Source organism: Mesoplodon mirus (assembly GCF_964341445.2).
Source record: "Mesoplodon mirus genome assembly, chromosome: 3".
Classification (NCBI taxonomy): Eukaryota; Metazoa; Chordata; class Mammalia; order Artiodactyla; family Ziphiidae; genus Mesoplodon; species Mesoplodon mirus.
The window spans coordinates 34,824,487-34,839,468 of NC_138978.1; the positions used below are offsets into that span (position 1 = coordinate 34,824,487).

The 14,982-nt window shown below is 42.0% G+C and overlaps 1 protein-coding gene across 1 annotated transcript; it reads left to right on the plus strand.

The window, feature by feature from the left end:
- Positions 1 to 5,239: 5,239 nt before the first annotated feature.
- On the plus strand, positions 5,240 to 14,620 carry AKIRIN1 (akirin 1). Its single transcript, XM_082612373.1, has 4 exons — positions 5,240 to 5,583; positions 9,930 to 10,070; positions 12,426 to 12,560; positions 13,905 to 14,620. Exons 1-4 carry the CDS (start codon positions 5,364 to 5,366, stop codon positions 14,000 to 14,002), a joined length of 594 nt encoding a protein of 197 aa, XP_082468499.1. The 5' UTR covers positions 5,240 to 5,363; the 3' UTR covers positions 14,003 to 14,620.
- The last annotated feature ends 362 nt before the right edge of the window (positions 14,621 to 14,982 follow it).

The window sequence follows — 14,982 nt, forward strand, 5'->3', positions numbered from 1 at the left end:
AGAAATGGAAATAAAGACAAAAATAAACACATGGGACCTAATGAAACTTAAAAGCTTTTGCACAGCAAAGGAAACCATAAACAAGGCCAAAAGACAACCCTTAGAATGGGAGAAACTATTTGCCAATGAAGCAACTGACAAAGGATTAATCTCCAAAATTTATAAGCAGCTCATGCAGCTCAATAGCAAAAAAACAAACAACCCAATCCAAAAATGGGCAGAAGACCTAAATAGACATTTCTCCACAGAAGATATACAGACTGCCAACAAACACATGAAAGAATGCTCAACATCATTAATCATTAGAGAAATGCAAATCAAAACTACAATGAGATATCATCTCACACCAATCAGAATGGCCATCATCAAAAAATCTAGGAACAATAAATGCTGGAGAGGGTGTGGAGAAAAGGGAACACTTTTGCACTGCTGGTGGGAATGTGAATTGGTACAGCCACTATGGAGAACAGTATGCAGGTTCCTTAAAAAACTACAAATAGAACTACCATATGACCCAGCAATCCCACTACTGGGCATATACCCTGAGAAAACCATAATTCAAAAAGAGTCATGTACCAAAATGTTCATTGCAGCTCTATTTACAATAGCCCGGAGATGGAAACAACCTAAGTGTCCATCATCCGATGAATGGATAAAGAAAATGTGGCACATATATACAATGGAATATTACTCAGCCATAAAAAGAAACGAAATTGAGCTATTTGTAATGAGGTGGATAGACCTAGAGTCTGTCATACAGAGTGCAGTAAGTCAGAAAGAGAAAGACAAATACCGTATGCTAACGCATATATATGGAATTTAAGAAAAAAAAATGTCATGAAGAACCTAGGGGTAAAACAGGAATAAAGACACAGACCTACTTGAGAATGGACTTGAGGATATGGGGAGGGGGAAGGGTAAGCTGTGACAAAGAGAGAGAGAGGCATGGACATATATACACTTCCCACTAGATAGCTAGTGGGAAGCAGCTGCATAGCACAGGGAGATCAGCTCGGTGCTTTGTGACCCACTGGAGGGGTGGGATAGGGAGGGTGGGAGAGAGGGAGACGCAAGAGGGAAGGGATATGGGAACAGATGTATATGTATAACTGATTCACTTTGTTATAAAGCAGAAACTAATACACCATTGTGAAGCAATTATACTCCAATAAAGTTGTAAAAAAGAAAAAAAAAAAAAGAATTCGCCTGCCAATGCAGGGGACACGGGTTGGAGCCCTGATCTGGGAAGATCCCATATGCCGCAGAGCAACAAAGCCCATGCACCACAACTACTGAGACTGTGCTCCAGAGCCTGTGAGCTACAACTACTGACACCCATGCACCTAGATCCCGTGCTCTGCAGCAAGAGAAGCCACCACAATGAGAAGCCGGTGCACCGCAATGAAGAGCAGACAACTAGAGAAAGCGCATGTACAGCAACGAAGACCCAATGCAGCCAAAAAAAAAAAAAAAAAAAAGAATGCTTGCTCTAGACAATCCCAGCTGCCCCTACAACTTCAATGACCATTTCTACAGTAATGACTGTCATTTTTTTTCTCCAGTCCATGCTTGTCCTGAATTCCAGACCCACAGATTTACACATACACACTTACACACTCCACACTTGAGAATCCCAAGTAGTGCTTTAAAGGAACCTCCAATACAACATTTCCAAAACCACGCTCATATCTTCTTCCTAGTCTGGTTCTTGTCCAATGAAATCTTTCTCAGAAAATGGTGCTGAGAAAGCCAGAAGCCTAGGAATCACACTTGAATCTTTCATCTCTCTTACCTTCATACTTAATCCTCACCAAGATCTGTTCATTTCATCTTCTAAACTTTCCTCATGTCTGTCCACTTCCCTCCATAGCTTGGAGATCATTGGTGCTTTAGTGGAATGGGAGGGGTGAAATCAGACTGGTGTGGGTTGATAGATGGTGGGTGGGAGATAGCCACTATAGATAACTCTTTTGGGAAATCTGCGCAAAGAATCCCGGAAGATTTTGGAAGATGATATCCTTCTCTCCTTGCATTCCCAGCCCCAACTTTAGCCCAGCCATGCTCCTGGGTCAGACAATTGCTGGCACCTGTAAACAGAGCCTCAGACCTATTGCTGAGCATCCACAGGGTGAATGAAATATCATAGAAACACCCCAGGTGGGGATATAAAAGAATTTGTGTGTGCGGGGAGGTGGGAGGTTCCTTGTAATACTATAAAACTAATGCTACAAGGCATGCATATCCTCCATCTACCCCTGCTCACCTCCAACCTGTTCCCCAAACAACAGGCAGGAATCTTTTCAAATGTAAATCATTTTAAAACTATTGTAATCCCTGAAGTGGCTTCCCACTGCTCTTAAGATAAAGGTAAAAAATCTTGAAGCCTACAGGCATTAAATGCTCAAGCTCCAGACTTCTGCATCAGTTTTTTCTCCTCTGACTCTGCATTTGCGCTCTGTACCACAGCCACTTGAGACTTCTTTTGACTCTTCCAACACATTATATCTCTTCTATCACTGGACTTTGGATATGCTGTGCCCTCCGCTTGGGGTGTTCTCATTCTCTTTTTGTTTAGTTAATTCCTAGCTCAAATGTCACTTCTCCAGAGAAGTCTTCATTGCTCTCCAAGACACGTTAAGACCTCCGCTGCACTCTCTTGTAATATCCTGTCCTTTTCCTTCATAGCACTTGTCACAGTTTGTGATTATGCAGCTGTTGTCATTACAATTTGATTAATGTCTGCCATCTCTAATAGACTGGAAGCCTTAGGAGGGCAGGAACCATATCTCTTTTTATAGTATGTTCACCCATGTTAGCATAGTGCCCAGCACATGAAAGGTAATTAGTAATGTGTGTGTATGTCTGTAACTGGTCAAGTGTCTGAATACGCAAAGCAAAGCAGACCGGGACTGTGGTGACCTCATAAGGAGAAATCACACTGAGAAGCTGTCAGAGCAGCCCATCTGCTTCCCTCAAGGACATCCCTCTGGTTGGGCCACTGTCAACTGCAGCTTATAATAGGATATGCCACCTACTTGTTTGGTTTCTGAATCATCTGAATCCACCCTCATTCAGCAATGTGGACTATCAGCTTTCAGGGACAGAGAACAACCTTGAAATAATAACTATTTATTCATTCGAACAGTATTTATTCTGTGCCTACCCCTCCTGTATTCAAACATTGTACTGGGCATTGGGAAACACAGATGAATAAGGCCTGGGTATTATTCTCAAGGAATTTATAGTTTTGAAGCACAGTCAGATGTGTAAACAAATTATAACTTCCTATTTTAAAACACTAATATTATAAGGCACTCTCAAAGTTTTAAAGGATCACAGAGTAGAGTCTGTCAAAGCATTTACCAAAACCCTAGCTAGAAGAGATGCTATTTAGAATGATGACCCAGGGGACACACTTTTCAAACCTTCTAAGCTCTAACTTTGGACCAGTTCAGACCACAAGAAAGCAATCTGCTTGGACCACATTAGACAAGCCTCTTAAAAAATAACCATCCCTAGGTTGGTTTTATGTCCTTGGCTTTTATTGGACATAACAAGAAATATCGATTTAATTTTTCCTTTGCATTTGTTGTTCAAATCTTCTTAACTGCTTTATTACATCATTTATTGGTTCCTAATAAAGTCACATGAGAAACTACCTTTAAAATTTAGTGTTATGAAAAAAAATCTACGGTCTGTCTCCTCTGATGAACTGACTTTTCAGATGACAAAATCTATTCAACATGTACTCTGTTTTCATTTTTGCCCTGGCAGCCAGAAAACTGAGAACTAAAATATCAAATTCAGTCACAGTCATGTTTAACCCCAGGATAATTGTGATCTCCTTTTTCTTTGGCCCTAATGTTCTATTTCTAGCTGTCGTTTGTTTGTTTTTGCCTATTGTAAACCTTTATGTTCTTATGGAAAAGAAATGGGATAAAATAAATTTAACATTTGGTATGCTTAGTCATTTTAGAGTTATTTCTGCTATTTGTCAAAGATAAATGCAAGAAAACTTAACCTATGTTTGGAACTTAATAAAATTTGGAGAAATTGGGGAGGACAGAGAAGAGCAACAGAAAAGGGACAAAGAATGGGACTGAGGTAGTATCGCTCATATTCTCCAACTCAAATACTGGGGCACGTTGATCTGGCATAAGGTCTAGTAAAAGAGAGTATCTGAAATTTGGACTGTTTTGGAAAACCCCAGAGATGTGGTTAGGTGGACAGATCCCAGGAGGCATGGCCATTATTTTACATATATATATATACATACATATATATATATATATATATATGTATATGAATAGTTATAGAAAGGTTTTAGCCTTTTTTGGATCACAGATCCCTTTGATGATCTCTTGAAAGTATTGAACCTGCTTCCCAGTACTAGACATGCACATACGGTTCCCGAAAGCAGAACCCTCCTGTTAACTATTATCTTTCCAGAATATCAAAAGCACTTTATAGCTGGCACTGCTTTGAAGAATTCGGACAGACCTGAAGAAGCATCTGGGCTGCCAGGTGAGACAGGGAGACTGGCAAATCAGTTATCAGCTGAAGTTCTTAACCCTCTGACACCATTTTTGGACGATTTAAGCCAGTGGGTTGTTTTCTGTTTGTTCTTTAACTGTTTGGAGTAACAGACCCCTGTGATGAGCTGACGAACATATGGGTCATCTATCCCAAAATACGTCCACACACACACGCTATTTTGCACACAATTTCATAGGGTTGGTGGACTTCCTGAAGTCCACCTCATACTTTGGGTTATGTTTAAGTGAAGATTTTCCTGGACTCGGGGGATGCCCCTGCAGACCCTTTAGAATAACCCTCTCTCATCACAGGGCCTAGAGCGTTCTGGATGGAACGAGGTTAGACAACAGTTAGACAACGGTTAGACAACGTACCGGGAGACAACAGAACCCCGCGGCCTCTGGACAAGCCCCGCCAACTCTCCCCTCCTCCATGCCCGTTCGCGCAGGTGCGAAAACCTAAGATGCCACCCCGGCGCGCCTGCTCAGGAAGATGGGGGGACGATGGGACCCTGGGAGCGGCAGTGGCTGGGGCCTTCCCGATCTTGCTTGGTAACCAAGCTCTCCACCCAGGCCTTTCCATTTCCTCAGCAGAGGGCGCCGCGGGCCGGAACGTGCTGACCGACCTCCCAGAGCGGCCCTTCCGGCTTCCACCCCCTGTTCTGGGCGGTGGCGTGGGCCCGTGACGTCCCAGGAGGCGGGGCCAGCGCCTTTGCCGGTGCTGGAGCCGCCATTGGAGCCGGCTTGGCTTGCGGGCTCCGCTGAGGAGCGGGAGGTTGGGCCGCAGTTAAAGTCGCGTCGGCTCCTGGTCCCTGGCCCTTCAGCGGCATGGCGTGCGGGGCGACGTTGAAGCGGCCCATGGAGTTCGAGGCGGCGCTGCTGAGCCCTGGCTCCCCGAAGCGGCGGCGCTGCGCCCCTCTGCCCGGCCCCACTCCGGGCCTCAGGCCCCCGGACGCCGAGCCGCCGCCGCTGCTTCAGATGCAGACCCCACCGCCGACTCTGCAGCAGCCCGCCCCGCCCGGCAGCGAGCGGCGCCTTCCAACCCCGGGTAACCTACGCTGCAGGCTTGGCAGGAAGCCAGGCCCAGACATTTTTTTTGAAGGGGGTGGGGGAGGGAAGCTCATGAACGCTAGGCTAATTCACTCGCGGACCCCTTCTTTGCCCTGAGAAAAGGGAACTGGGGTGTCCCTGGGCCTGGTCGCTTCCGGGGATGGGAGACATCCGGGAGGCGTAGGGGGGCCACAGTGTCGGTTTTCGGTTTTCTTGGAGCTGGAGAGCCTAGAGGGGTGGGCAGCGGGAGGAAGATGGGAATATCCCCCCGGCCGCTCGGGGCCCTCGCAGCCCCCGTAGCCCTTCCTGCGTCCGCTGCCCGCGCCTGCATGAGCCACCCTGCAGATGCAGTGGGCCATGGAAAATTGGATTCCGCTCACGAACCCGGCCTTGAGGGTGTGGGGCTGGGGGCGGGTTGCTGGGAGGGGGCCTGAGTGCGTGCTGTGCAGCACTGTGCTGTGGCTTGTAGGGAGACCTGATTTCCAGAAGTCTTTAGGGACTTCAGGCCGCCGTCGAAGGCGTGGAATCCGATTTCAACCTGTTTCTAAGAGACCGGCCCTGTTCTTTTATTGTATGGCTGTGGTCCTGTACCATATATGGCTTGAAATCGGTAGGTCGTTAGCTAGAATTTGAGAATCCTTAAACATACAGAGGTTCCGGAAGCAGGAATTCAACCATCCGTAACAGAGAGATTCTCCTTCAATAGGGATTCCACATAGGCCAAGGAAAGAGGGAGAACTGGTGTGACAATAAAGTTAAAAAAAAAAAAAGAAGAAAAAAAAAACCGAACCCCTAACCATTGCGCAGGAGTAGAGGGGAAAGTGCATCAGAATGAATAGTTAGCAGTTTTAAAGGGCTCCCGGAAATGCGGGGCGGGGGGTGCCTCAAAACTGGACTTTGGCAAGTCATTTCTTTGTGTGGGTTTTTCTATTCCTTAAGCGTTGTCAAAACCTTACGGTTGCCTTAAAATCATTCTTTTCTTGCCCCTTTTCAGTTATCAGTGTCGTTAGCCATTATTTCCTCCTCCTTCTGTGTATCCACGATGCATATTTGAGGCCCTCATCGTCTCACACCGAGCTCCCAGCAGTTGCCAGCCAGGCTCTCCTAGGCACTGTATCCTTACTCGTGTTCACCTTATTTCTTCTTTGTCCTGGCATTCAAAGGATTTATCAACTCTAACCATTTCTTACCTAGTCAGTCTTTTATACATTTTTTCCCCAAACTGTGCCTTTGCTCTTTTCCCCCAGACCCACTTGGCTGTGCCTGTATCCTGTCTTCCATCATGTGTTTTCACCTTGTTTGCTAATCCAAATACAGTCATTTCTTCAAGTCTTCCATCATTACCTGACTAACCCTGCTCCATAAGAAACTCTATTCTACTTTAAATTCCCTGATCACTTATTGTTGCAAAGCCTTATGTACTGAATGAAATAATGTTTGCAAAAGCGGGGTACATAGATGTCCTCTTGAAGTGATATTTTTTTCTTCCACTGCTCATACAGATACCCAAGGATAGTCATATAATCTTTCTGGATCTCTCTTCTGCAAAATAGAATTAGTACTTGCCCTATCTGTCTCAATGGAATTTATGTAAATGTTTTATTTCTTCCAATACTACCCTCTAGATTAATTTTATGGTAGTTCATAATATAGCAAATGCTTACTAAGTGACTGTTCAATGTGTTTGGAAGCCTAAATATGGCAGGGTGCTGTAATGGCGTCGTTTTTTTAATCTTAAAATTTAATTTTTGCATAGATTTCTTGATCTTTTTTTTTTTTTTTCTTTTTTTTTCTTTTTGCTGTATGCGGGCCTCTCACTGTTGTGGCCTCTCCCGTTGCGGAGCACAGGCTCCGGACGCGCAGGCCCAGCGGCCATGGCCCACGGGCCCAGCCGCTCCGCGGCATATGGGATCCTCCCAGACCGGGGCACGAACCCGCATCCCCTGCATCGGCAGGCGGACTCTCAACCACTGCGCCACCAGGGAGGCCCAGATTTCTTGATCTTTTTGTGTTAAAATATTTTATTAAAAATATTCATTTGTAAAGATAGATCAGTTATGGTTCTGTCATGAAAGAAACTGAATAATTTGGTTCTTTGGCTGAAGTGAAAGATGCCTTCTGGATTAAAAAGGAAGAATGGGGGAGGAAATATTAATTGCTATACAAAAAGAAAGAATAAAGCCAACTAATAGAAAAGTGAATTTAAAAATCAGTGACTTCATATCAAAATATCCTACTCGTTAACTCAGAAGTTCTCTCAGAAATAGTCAAGAAACTATGTTCTTACTAAACTTAAAAAAAAAAAAGATACGTATCATAGCACTTTTTTATGGAAGGAGCCTATAAAATTAAGCCTTTCATTGCTTAAAGGAGCTAGATGGATACCAGACATGGAAGGGGTTTGCTGACCTCCAGGAAATGTTTGTAAACATGGAGGGAGTCTAGATGCAAAGCAGTTAATTGATCATGACTTGAGGGTTGGAGAATAACTTCCAGAAAGAGGTAGCATTTTAGCTGGGTCTTGAATAATGTTGGGGGGGAGAGATCGCCCCAGTTCAAGCAAAGGAAAACTGCTAGAGCAAAGGCTAGAAAACCCACAGATTAAGGGAAGGATAGTTTAATGCAGCTCGGTTGTAGTGGAACTGGAAAAATAATTTGGGGCCAAGTCTTGGAAGGCATGGAATGCCATGTTCAAGAGTTTGAATTTGGTCTGTAGTAACTAGGAGTCATTGTAAAATTTTGGAGATGGGCTTAGTCTGATATAAGCTGGAAGCACAACCTCAAATAATAACAGGCAAGAATTTAAATTATTATCCACTGTTGAAAAGAAATTTGCATTTTTCTTTTTTTTAAAAAAATGCCTTGGCCTGCTTGGGAAGAAAGTCACAGCTACTTCTTTTTCTCCTGTGCATACCATGTTTAGATTCTTGGACTTCCCAGTCCTTCTACCAGCCTTAATGTTGTATCTTTCCATTTTTTCACTTTGCTGTACAGGAGGCAGTTAGAAGTTTATCAAAGACCTTCTGTTCTCATGAGCATTGTCCTCATACTTGTCCTCTCTTGTTTCAATTCTTTGCAGTTCCTTACATCCTTGTATTGATTCTGGCAAGTATGTGCTTGGAGAATAATGCATTTTAAAGATGAAACAAAGACTTCATAAATTCAGGGATCTAAAATATGAACTTCATAGCATTCTGAAAGGAAAGCTTTGCTAATCCTGCATTGTTCCAGTGTTCAGGCTTGAGAGTTCTGGAGTTTAGCTACGTGTGGAGCTACTTTGAGTTCATGTCAGTCCCTGAGCTGTACCATCACTTGTTATGGCATTGTTAATGTCTTTGGTGTTGATTCTCACAACTTTATTGGGTAGGCATTTAACATTTGTTTTGAAGTACTAGGCTGAAGATCCTGAATGATTTCCCAAGGTCATAGTCACATAGGAAGAAGCAAAATGGCATTATTAACACTTACCCCCCATTTTAAAAAAATTGTTATAGCAAAGTATCTATTAGAATAATGTGAGTGGGGGGGTGATATAATTTCCTGGTTTTTTTTTTATAAGGAGTCTTTATGATCTGGAAAGTGAATACATATTCTATCAAAAAACCCAAAAAAACTTGTTGAAAACCACATCTTTCCAGATTCTGTGTTGTCTCTAGGAGTGGCCTTCAAGGTGGTTAGTGATTTTTGTGTCCTGGACTCCGTTTAATAGCGTTAACAAATTAGTTTATGATTACCTTGACACAGAATAGTAATCTGAATCCTACCAAATATTGCCTCTTATAGGATCAGAAAATTATTTTCTAAGCTCTGACATCAGTTGCAAGCAGTAACCTCAGGTCTTCTCTTAGTCAGTGTCCAGGCTGTGAACATAATGGTTTCTGCTCTCCTCTTCCCCAAAGATATTGAATCCCAAACAGGACAAGAGTTTCATTGTTAGAAGGCCTTGGTATAAGAGACTCGTCCCTAATACCCTTGTTTGTGAAGTTGTGCAACTTGGAGGAGATCAAAAATAGCTTCTTATTAGGTGAAGGAGCTAAGGATGGTTTTGTTTTGTTTGTTTGTTGCTGTAAGTTGTCCTACTTAATCCTACAGCAAACAGCAGATCTGGTCTTCATTGTCACAGGAAAAGAAGCAGAGGGAACTACCTGGGTGGTTTATGCCAAAATAGCTGCTATCCTATGTATTACTGAAATAATGGCAACAAGAGGAGACACTTTGGGGATTATAGGAGGAGTGCTTTATCTGGTATAAACACATTTGTTAATATAACATGGGAGGAGGGACAAGAAGCTTGAAGAAGTAACACAGTAAAGTGAATGCTCAAGTGTGTTTCTTTTTTATTAGAGCAAATTTTTCAGAACATAAAACAAGAATATAGTCGTTATCAGAGGTGGAGACATTTAGAAGTTGTTCTTAATCAGAGTGAAGCTTGTACTTCGGAAAGTCAGCCTCACTCCTCAGCACTCACAGCACCTAGTTCGCCAGGTAAGCATGTTTTAGTGTGCACCATCCATATAAGTTTGTAAGTGGTAATTAAAATGATGGTTTCCTAAACCAGAATTGATTTCTTCTAAAGTAATAAAATTGGTAAAGTATTCATTGTATTAATACTTATAAATACTTTTAAAACCATGGAGTCATGAAATTGCAAAAGACCTTAGATTAATTTGACTGGGCTTCCTTCCACCCAATTCAAGAGTACCCTCTATAACTGCAGCATATAATACCATAGCCAGTAGCCACATGGTAGCTGTTTAATTTTAAATTACTTAAAATTTAAAATCAGTTTCTTGCTGTGGTAGCCATATTTCAAGTACTTAGTAGCCACGTGTAGCTGTTGTATTAGCCAGCACTATAGAACATTTCCGTAATTGCAGAAAGTTGTGTGACAGCACTGCTCTGTAACATTGACAGGTGGTCAGAGAGGATGGCTCAAAAATAGAATCTCAGGGTTGGAGGGAACTGTCATGGTCACATAGTTCAGCCATGAGTCTTGCCTGCCATATCCCTGTAAATAGTCAACAGGCCAGGGCCCAAACATCACCACTGGTGGTGGACTCTGCCTACTTTAACAGTAGAGGAGTTTGTTTCCCCACAGAATATTCTACTTTATAACAGTTCTAAGAGTTATTAAAAATTACCTTGATTAAAACTTGTCTCCTTACAGAACACAGATTGATGTTGGCCAGGAGATAGGGGGAGCGGGGAATGGGGACAAACTGCTTAATGGGTAAGGGGTGTTATTGGGAGTGGTGGAGATATTTTGAAACTAGATAGGGGTCGTGGTTGTACAAATTATGACTATACTAAATGCCACTGAATTGTTCAGTTTTAAAATGGTTCATTTTATGTGAATTTCACCTCAAATAATTTTTTTAAAAATTGTCATCTTGGGACTTCCCTTGTGGCCTGGTGGTTGGGAATCCGCCTGCCAACGCAGGGGACACGGGTTCGATCCCTGGTCCAGGAAGATCCCACATGCCGTGGAGCAACTAAGCCTCTGCGCCACAGCTACTGAGCCTGCGCTCTAGATCCCACGAGCCACAACTGCTGAGCCTGCGTGCCACAACTACTGAAGCCCGTGTGCCTAGAGCCCATGCTCCACAACCTGAGAAGCCACCACAGTGGGAAGCCCATGCACCACAACAAAGAGTAGCCCCCGCTCGCCGCAACTAGAGAAAGCCCACGCACAGCAACAAAGACCCAATGCAGCCAAAAATAAATAAATAAAAAATAAATACATTAAAAAAAAAGTGTCCTCTTATAACCCAAAGGTCTTGACCCTCAAACAACACCCTTTCCAATTAATTGCTCTTGCCCATACACGAGTGATAGATCTTTCAGTGTTTGTAGCTAGCACGTCTCGCCTTAATATTCTCTTCGGATTTTAGTAATATCATTTTGAAGTAATAAAATATGTTACGGGTAGAGAAACGATTATAAATAATTACTGACTAGATGTTTTGCAGGTTTTATTTGTAGAGAAAAAATTTTGGTTTAAGCAAAAAACGATTTGTTTCAAGACGTTAACTGGTTTATAGACTAAGAGGGCTGAAGAAACAGAATCCAGGCTGAGCTTTGAGGAAAACTCAGAACTGGGCTGCCAACAGAGCTGCTGCTTTTATCATGATCAGGAAGCCAATTTCCATCTGGCATCCCAGGGGAAATTTTGGTTTCCAGCTGCAATCTCATGAACATTTCATTTTTCTCAACCTAGTTTCAAAAGGGATCAAGGATGAGATGTGTAGTGCCTAATCATCTCTTTTCGTCATTCGTCAGTGACTTAGCTAACAGTTTTTTATATTGGGCAAGTCAGCCATTACTTATCAGAATCACCTGTGGAACTTAAAAGATGCCTAAGCCCTACCCCAGAATTAAATCGGCATATGTATCTTTTTTTTGTTAATTCTGCAGATAATTACGCTGCACCACCATGATTAAACATAGGTGTAGATGATCTCCAAGGATCTGGATAGCTCTTATATTGTGAATCTACTTTCTCTAATTCAGACTAGAGGCTTTATATCAGCTTTAACCTTTTTGTTCTTGTTCTTTACCAAGTGAGCATTCTGTATGGGCTCGGATCGTTATGGCATCAGAACTATTTTTCTGTGTGCAGATCATTTAGCACACCTGAATATACTTTCCTCCTACTTCTTAATTTACCTTCAGCCTTGCCTTGTAGAATGAATGTCAGAATTTCGTGAAACTATTCCATGTAAAGTAGTGGAAAATATCATTTTTCTAAACAATTTTTATATCCTAGGACTCTGCATAGTTACTAATTCAGAACCCTAGAGCTAGAATGTATTATGTAAACTAGATATGTCTTTTGTCCAGGTTCCTCCTGGATGAAGAAGGACCAGCCCACCTTTACCCTCCGACAAGTTGGAATAATATGTGAGCGTCTCTTAAAAGACTATGAAGATAAAATTCGGGAGGAATATGAGCAAATCCTCAATACCAAACTAGCAGGTAGGCTGAGGCAGCGGCTATGCCATTGTTAATAAGGTTCTGTAAGGATTAATCCCAGTTAAGTAAATGGTAACTTAGAAAAAGCCTAAGACTTAATTCCAGAAGGTTTAATTAATTTTGAGTATTAAGTTTCTCTCTTTGGTTGCTTTCTTTTGGATTCTAAACATTTTATTTATACATTATATGGAAGGACTTTTCATTTACATTTCTGAAACAAGATAAGCCAAGCTTTTCTTTCAAGAATTTTCCATATGAATGAAGGCATCAAATAGGTTGTTCGGGCAAGCTGATGGGTAAACAGGTGGTAGGAATCATGCTGACCTCCCAACAGGTGGTTGGGAAGAGTATAGTCAACACATTCAGACTCCCTGGTGGGAGTCACTTTGTGGATGTGGGAAGTCAGGCATCCTGTGATTTAGAGGTACTTTAAAGTCTGGAAAGCACCGCTCAGGCTAGAACAAAGAGTGATTAGTGATGGCAACCAGTAGACCCTTTTGTGAAAGGAAGGGATCTAAATCAGGAATAGGAAGTAGTACCCGTTTAGTGAAAGAGGGTGATGTTGTGATCAGAGAGGTTTTAGGCAACAGCTTCTTCCTGTAACAGTATTGTTTCCTCATGTGGTGGCCCACACCACAGAATGTTAATCGGTTGGCTTTAAATTGAGAACTGTTGATTTAACACCAGAGTTAAATGAATTTCTTTATAGTAACATTTTTTGATCCTTTAATATACTAACAGTGTGTATTATAAGAAGTAGCTGTAGTATGTCATTCCCCTATTCTACCCCCACTCCAAAATTGTTTAGACCAGCTGGCTGTAAGTCACTTCTGTGTTCATGGATGTCAGACTACCTTCTGTCTTTCTACTGAGTTTCCCTTCAGAAGGTACTTCTGTGAAACTGTATGCAATTAGGTAATGTGGAATTTTCTCTTAGCTTTCTAGCCATTCCACCTCTATCACTCAGTGTGTATGTTGAAATTTATAGAAAAGATAGAGTGCAGAAAAGAGCTTCAAGCTTCATGTCCTATAGGAGATATACTAAAATTTGACGGCTTGTGGTAGTGAGCACAGCTGTCTATCTTGGGAAGCCATTAGCAGGAGATGGAATTACAGCAGGGGTGAGATTATTAGGAAAATGTTGGCGATGATCAGTGACCAAACCTAGGAGCCAGGGATTTGGCTCTGGGACCTAAGAGAAAGGAACAGATCTCAGAGTGACCATTATAAGCAGTGCCTGAGCGTGGATAATATAAACTGGGAAGCTAGATGTGATTCTGACCCTTGATTCTTGAAAAACTGCGGGAGAGTTTCTGGGGATAGTATATACTGTCTTTCCCCTCACAGAACAATATGAATCTTTTGTGAAATTCACACATGATCAGATTATGCGACGATATGGGACAAGGCCAACAAGCTGTAAGTATTGCCAAGTTTTTCATTGAATTTTTCAACTTCCAAGAGCAAGATTTTGACACCGAGTACCTTGTCTGCTGAGAGCAGAAAGCCCCTGTGAAGTAAAATAATAGATAACATTTAAAGAATACTTACATGTCCAGCACTGTGCTAAACCCTTTAAATCCTCACAAAGTTTATTTAATCCACAATTACGCTGTGGGGGAGGAACTATTCCTAGTCCCATTTTACAGGTAAGGATAGCATTTAAATAATTTAAGTTGTCCAGGCTCATACAGCTAGTAGTTCAGCCGGGATTAAAACCCCAGGTGGTCTGACTTCAGTGCCAATTTGTTTAATACCTGGCTTTTCCCTCAGAAAGATAGTTTCAATTGTTAATTTATGAAAGTTGAGTCCTTAAGCTAGCTTATCAAGTGTGTGGTCAGAATTTCTTAATTCTAAACATCTTGCAACTACCCGTTACTCAAAACATAAATTATAAATAGCTATATATGTAAACTGAATCTGAGTCAGGTTTCTTAAATTCTTGCGAATTTAGGACTTCTTTAGTGGTGATTGATATCCTCTACTGTTTATCACATTTACCGTTAGTTAATATTAAAAAAGCATGACACTATATTTTTAGTATTCTTACACTCGTTTGTTTTTTATTCCTAATTTATAGATGTGTCCTGAAGCTTTCTTGCATATCTGGGTACCAGGTTTGACCTCAAGAGATGGCTGCTGTACACTTTTTGCAACTGGTTTGATATCACATTTCAGCTCCAACTTTGCATCCTGAGAACACTTAAATGTTTCTGCAGGTCCATTTTATACAACTTGAAAGACCTTAAAACTTTCCGGTTGCCACAAGCATATCTTTCTTTTCTGCTCATCCAATAAACAGCTGTGCCCTACTGTGATAGATTTTCCAAACAAAAATACCTGGAGCAGCAGTTTAGCAAAATATGCCCTCAGTGGCACTCAACAAATGGAGTTTCCCCAAGCACAGTTCTGTAAGAAGTGTGTG